The sequence below is a fragment of the Arvicanthis niloticus genome, chromosome 1 (genome assembly GCF_011762505.2).
Source record: "Arvicanthis niloticus isolate mArvNil1 chromosome 1, mArvNil1.pat.X, whole genome shotgun sequence".
In the NCBI taxonomy this organism is placed as follows: domain Eukaryota; kingdom Metazoa; phylum Chordata; class Mammalia; order Rodentia; family Muridae; genus Arvicanthis; species Arvicanthis niloticus.
Window position 1 is genome coordinate 69,007,043 of NC_047658.1, and position 6,651 is coordinate 69,013,693.

Consider the following 6,651-nt stretch of genomic DNA (forward strand, 5'->3'; position numbering starts at 1 on the left):
GCTGTCCTCCTTCACAGGAAGCTCATCTGAGGCTAGGCTAGTCAGTCCAAGCATGCATTCTCCCTTTCAGTGCTCCACCCCAAACAAAGGGTAGAGGGTGTAAAGGAAGCACAGAATCTCATGCTGGTTGTAAATAAGCCCATTTTGACCGTTAAAAAGCAGGGTGGTTTGGAGAATGTCAGAGAACACCCTCAATCTTGCTATGTGCATTCACGGCTCCCTTCCTTTTCCCACACCTCCAGACAGTACATCAGGGCCACTGCCCCAAATGGCCCATTGTCACCTCTCACTCCCACCAATGCCCAAGGTCAGTAGGACGAACATAGCACCACTTACAAGAGCAGAGAACATCAGAGATTATTGCAGACTTTATAGAAAACAGCCCAAGGGAGGTCCAGATTTCTCAGTTGAGGGTGGGAAGGCGGGCCTCAAAGCCAATACACAGAGGAGGAAGACGTCCTGTGCGGAGGCAGCACAGGCCTGCCATTCTGCCTGACTTAGGGTGAGAGGCAGGGAGGCGGTCCCTCCTCACTCACCATTGTGCTTCGGGATCATGCAGAAGGCAGGGCACTGAGGCCATGACCTTGACCAGGAAAGCTTCCGACTAAGACTGAGACAAGAGGTCAGACTCTATTTCCTTCCAGAAGGCATGAGAGGTGGTAGCAAGGAGTTCCCAGGGGAGGACCATGTAGTGGGGGAACACAGAGGACTGGATGGGCAGCAATTCCAAGCCTCACTTTTCCTGACAGACTAGTGACCCTGGTTTGGAAACCCTGCTCACCCCACCACTCCTTCCCTCACTAGAGTCTGCCTATATGCTATGGGGGTGCTTTTACTTGTCCTGAAGGATGGGAGAACTTCTTCTAGAAGGACAGTGAGTAGCACCCCACCACAGGGAGAGTCCTTTCTGGCCCCTGATTGATGAATGGTAAAAGTGCTAGCGATGTATGCCAAGGGAACTGAGAGCCTAAGTCTTGAATGAGGGCATGAAAGTGACTGGGGTGAAGAGCTGAGTTTCAGATCGAGGACAAACACTGAGTGTTGGGACATTAGAGCCCCAACAGAAAGGCTAAGGATGGATCTACTCCAAGGCTTGCCTCTGGGATGAGAGAGACAAGGCTGGCGCTGAGACCCAGCCAGGGCCAAGGAATGGAAGGTCTGAGCTAGAACCAGGGTATGAAGCACATCAGACTAGAGGTCACTGAAACCATAGAGGCTTCACATGTGAGTTACATGATGGAGAGCCCAGAGTTCTGAGGGTGGGACAAAAGGCTCAAACTTCATAAAAACTTTCCAAAGAAAACAGAAGGGTAGATCCCCTGGACTCTGAGAAAGGGACTGAGGTCTCCTAGCCGGGCACAGGGGTCAGTGCAATCTAGCCAGGGTGTCTGGCTCAACGCATGTAGAGTGGTGGAGAAATGGAAGAGCAGGGTCTTTGGGTGAGCCTGGATAGGGAGAAGGAATTTCAATGGTCCAGACTGGCAGGCAGGCTTTGTTTCTGGAAACAGATCTGGGTTTTTGATCTGGAAACTCTAAGGCCAGGGAAAGAGTACACCTTGGAATTTCGGTATGAGAGATACTACGATTGATCCAAAGGTCTCAGAGATCCAAACTCGCGAGTATGTTATCTCCAGGGTCCAGGCCAGGCAGGGAAAGGCTGCATGGCCCCAGTAAAGTCATCAGCTACCAGGAGGAACAGCCTCCCACCAGGGAGGAGATGCTCAGAGACCCGAGCCTGGAGAAGTGGCCCGGGAACCGGCAGGGGCGGCCGGAGCAGGCGCGCGGCGCGGGTCTGCATCCTGCTCATAGCGGTAGTGGTAGCCTTCCATCTGGTCCCTGCAGGCCTCGCGCAAGTTGCGCATCCAGCGCTGGATGCCACGGCGGTTTAGGTAGAGCACCATGAGGAAGATGAGGCCGATGAGCGCCAGCACCAGCCCGAAGAAGACGTAAGAGGCTTCTAACTCCGGGCCGGCGACATCTACCTCTTCCCCGCGCTCGTGTGCATCGCCGTCGGAGCAACCTAGCCGCGCCTCGTCCAGATCCATCAGAGGCCTGTCGAGCAGTACGCGCGGGGAAGCGCAGCGCAGGCGGCGCGCGTCGGGTACGCGCTCAGTGGCGTTGTGCAGCCAGGCCAGCAGGGGGCGCGAGGTGCACCCGCAGCTCAGTGGGTTGTCTGCTAGCAGAAGGCGCGGCTGGGGCAAGTCGCCATCGCGCTCGAGCGCGCGCAGCTCGTCGGGGCCCAGGCCGACCAGCGCGTTGACACGCGCGTCCAGCTGCTCCAGGCGCGGCAGGCGCAGCGCGGCGGGTGGCAGGCGGCTCAGCGCGTTGCCTGCCAAGCCCAGCAGGCGCAGCTCGGCCAGGGGGGCCAGAGCGGCGTCCAGTGCATCCAGCATCCCTGGGCTGCCCCGAGCCAGCGCGTGATTGAGCTGTAGTGAGCGCAGCGCAGGCAGCCCGCGAAAGGCGCGGGAGCCCAGGGAGCGCAGCGGGTTGTGGCTTAGGTCGAGTGCTGCCAGGCTGGGCAGCCCGTCGAAGGCACCGTCCTCCACCACCTCGATGTTGTTGTGTGTGAGGCGCAGCGCGGTGAGGAGCGGTAGGCGCACTCCGTCCGTCGCCTCCTCGTCCCCTCCCGCGAAGGCAGCCGCGCGCAGCACGGTCAGGTTGGCGCCCACGATGGTGAGGTTGCGCGCGTCAGGCGGCACGTCCCGGGGCGGCTGCCGGAGCTCCGCGCCCGATGCGCAGCGCAACAGCAGCCGGGGGCTGCCGAAGCAGTAGCACTGGAAGGGACAGGGCGCGGCGGGTCGGCTCAGCGCCGCCACCAAGAGCAGCAGCCCTGGCAGCGGGCTCCAGAGCCCCCGCTGTCCCGCGCGCGGGGCCATCGCGGCCGTCCCCGCATCCAGCCCCCGGCCCGCAGCGCTCACCAGTGAGTTGGGAGCGTTTGGAGATGATGGGATGGGGGTGGCACTGGAGGGTGGCGGTGGGCTAGACCTTGACCCGGAGCAGCTGACAGTTCCAACCGGTCCGTCCTCCGGCTTGTAAAGTCCGAGGAGCCTTCACTTTGATGGCTTGGGGCGACAGGGGTCAGGCAGGGAGCGGAGCCCCCCGCCCCCGTTGCCCTCGTCGCCCTGCGCTCCGGCCTCCGACTTCCGCGGCCGTTCCGGGCTCCGAGCCGAGTGGGCAGGGTTTGCCTCCCCCTCCCCGCCTCCCGGCCGCCTCCTCCGCCCCCAGCGGAGTCTCCGCACCTCCTCGCCGAGGGAGGCGGGGTGGGAGGCTCCCGAGCAGGCTTAGGGCCGCTGCGCTCTCTTGTTCCCCTGCTCTCTAGTTCACGAGCTGCTGAGAAGTTTGGCTCCCCAAGCTCTGACTTGCTTCTTTCCCCACCCCCTTCGTTTGGGCAGGTTCTTTCCTCCTCCCTCCGAAGCACACGTGGGGCGGGGCCCCCAGAGCTGACCTGGCAGGTGGGTCTGTGTACCCAGCGAAGGTGGGAGAGTTTAGAGCTGTCTCTGGAAAAAGGAGGCAGGACTGAGGGGTGGGCTGACTAAGTTACTCTTCTTGAAGTCAAGGAAAGGGGCTGTGCTAAGGGAGCGAGCCTGGAAAAATCCCTAGCCTTGGATGCCTCCTTTGCGAACCCAGTTCCTTTAGGCTGTGTCTCCACCTCTGCAGGTCCTGTGTGTTGTCTTTTGTACTCTTTCCTATGCCCTAGGGAAGTCTAAAGCACCCTCTGTCCCCACATCTCTCACGCCCCTAATTCAGGCTGCCCTGCCTCTGCCAAGACCACTCCCATTGGTTCCACCCTTCAGGCTGGACCCCTCCTAGGCTCAGGGAGCCGGTGGGTGGAGTGATTCAGCTCTTTGCTTTTCCACCTCACCCCAGCACTGAGCAATTCCAGGATACAGTGTGGTCAGCTGGCCCCTTCCCCTCTGAACTCCCTTACCAGTCAATATTGAGTGGGGTGCCGGTTGGGGAGAGGGCTCCATGAGCTGGAAAATCAGGAACTAATTTTGTAGTGGAGGGTAGGGGTGTGGTAAGATCCAGGGCTGAGGTGGGGGCTGAGCTGTTAATAGGCTTGTTTTGTTCTGGGTTTTTACTTATTTACTTTTTTTTTTCCTCCAGAACTGAGAAGCTCAAGACCTGATTTAAAGAGACAGACTCCAGAGAAGGGAGCATTCCTGGTCTTGACATGAATTATTCAGGTTGGAGAAGCTGACATTTGATCTGCAGGCCATTCGAGTATCTTACTTGGCAGAGCTGGTTGGGATAGAGGCTCCCCTCCTCCCCATAAGAATCAGTCAGTCTCTTTCTCCTGAATTGGGGACAATTGGTTGGTTTCTTCACAGAAGTTGCATTTAGCAGATCTACCAGTAGATTGAAACCACTTTAGAAGGCACACCCTGTGGTGGCCTGGGTCTCATGCAAACACCTACACTAAGGGCCAGGCTGGTGATGATGTTGGGGGTCCCCCAGCTCATGACGACCTAGTTCTGTCTCCATGATAACTCTCCAGGTACCAGCAGATGACAGCAGTCGCTTTTATGCTTGGAGTTGGACGTATCTGTATACATGGATGGCCACTTGAGTTTACACATACATATGTGCCCCTACACAGAAAGGCAGGCTTTACACAAACAGACCTACACATGCCCATGTGTGGTCTAACAATTTTTTTTCTTATTTGGATGTGCATGCATGTGCTTGGGAGGCTTGCACACAGCAGTTCCAAACAAATGGGTGCACACAGCAGTTCCAAACAAATGGGTCTCACAGAGACACACGCAGGCTCATTTGTGCCTGTATACATAGTGGCTTTGAGTGTAACCTGGTATGTGTCCATACATTCAGAAGCACACCAAAGTGCTTGAATGTTCACTCACTGGGCCAATGCAGGTTTCAACTGCAGCCTTACAGGGGCAGCTTGCAGACTCTTGTGAAAGTGAATACGTAACAGATGGAGCCCACTCTTGCCCTGGACGGTGTCCTTGGCCTTTGGAGGTCACACGTACTTTTCTCACACAGCACAAGTGCTTAAATAATGAGTGACCAGAATGGTCTGCTTCCCTGATTCAATTGCCTCCGGTCCCTAAGGAAGTATAGACCACTGCCAAGGTCAAGGCTCCCAATAGGGTTTTCATGGTGGATGCCTTCTCCTTGCTGCTGACTGCCTTCCTTGATTGGTGTCAAACACCTCAGCTGGGGAAGAGACGCTTAAGAAGAACCTACGATGATTAGGCGAGGGGACCCATGTTCTCTGGTGTATGAATGAGGAAATTGTGTTCTCTGGAAGAAAAGCTCTCTCCTCTTGGGAGTCGTCAGTGTATTATGTCCAGTAGGTGTTTCTGTTTGAGGCTGAGGCTGTGTTTCCTCCCTGACTCAGTCAATGGCAGGATCTGCTCTTTGACTGTTTATCTCCTCTGCAATGGCCTCCTCCTGTCTTCTTTTGGAGTTCCATTTAGTGATCAGCGTGCTGGAAATCTCTTGAGCTTTTTAACTGTCGGTAGTGGGGACTCCAGAGCAATCTGATTCCTGTATTGTCAGGACACAGATCAGGGCTCAGCACAGAGAAGGAGCCAGGGAATGAGCCTTCACTGGAAATCTCTGGCTTGAGGCCAGCCCGCTGAGGATCCTTCATCTATAACCGTACCAGGAGACCCTCACTTGGATGGTTAAGTGCTTCTCCCTAGCCAGGTTCAGAGCTCAGGTTTCCATAGCTTCATTGACATAACAGTTCTCTGGGGCCCAGGCTTCCTCCCTCAGCAGTGAGACTGGGAGCCTGTGGGTGGTGAGCTGGTCCTTTCCTTGAGTGAAGAGCTGGGCAGGCACTGCATCACATCCAAGCAGAGTAACTGGCTGCCGTGTTCTTGGACCCGGCTTCAGGGTTTTTGTTTGAGACAGGGTGTTACCATATAGCTATGGCTGCCCTGGAACTCATTATGGAGACCAGGCTGGCCGTGAACTCACAGAGATCTGCTGGTCTCTGCCTCTCAAGTTCTGGGATTAAAGGAAAGTACCATTATGCCTAGCTTGGGCTTCTGTTCTTGAGATTCTTATCCTACTAAATCTCAGATCCACTCTTTGAGCCTTGCAAGATGATGTTCCTTCTTGTGCTCAGGGTTTTCACTCAGGCCTTTTTTCTTCTTGAAAAGACCCTGCTTCCTCTACACTCCATTGCATCTCAGCACACAGGGAGGTTGGTAACTTCTTGGGGTTACTCAACAGTATCCCCTCACTCAGCAGGCACCAGCTCCTCTGAGCCCCCAGAGATGCTTAAAGATCACTGAAATTCTTGGGCAAGGCTCTGTTCCCAGACCTCAGTTTCCCTATCTGAAAAAAAGAAAGAAGAGTGTATATGGACAGGGGACCTCTTAGTCCTAGGCTCTTTAGATACTTAGGCTTGGAAATAAGATATAACTCACTCCTATCTGTGCCGCCACCTTTATATGTGGCCTTGAACTTGGCTCCATGGCAGTTAACTTGCTTAGTCATACAGTGAAATCATCTAGAAGCTCACTCTCCCCACCCCACCTCCTCTGTGTGTGTGTTTGGAGGGGTCCTTTTCAGGAGATTCTTTGTGCACCCTTCTTTGAGGCAGATGGAGGTGCAACCCAGCAGCCTGGCATGATGACGGTGGGGAGGCCCAGGTCCTCTCCTCTGTGCTGTCCT

At 55.7% G+C, this 6,651-nt stretch overlaps 1 protein-coding gene across 1 annotated transcript; it reads right to left on the reverse strand.

Moving 5' to 3' along the window:
* Positions 1 to 350: 350 nt before the first annotated feature.
* On the reverse strand, positions 351 to 4,092 carry Tpbgl (trophoblast glycoprotein like). The gene has a single exon (XM_034486511.2). The coding sequence runs from the start codon at positions 2,874 to 2,876 to the stop codon at positions 1,722 to 1,724; it is 1,155 nt and encodes a 384-aa protein (XP_034342402.1). The 5' UTR covers positions 2,877 to 4,092; the 3' UTR covers positions 351 to 1,721.
* Between the last annotated feature and the right edge of the window lie 2,559 nt (positions 4,093 to 6,651).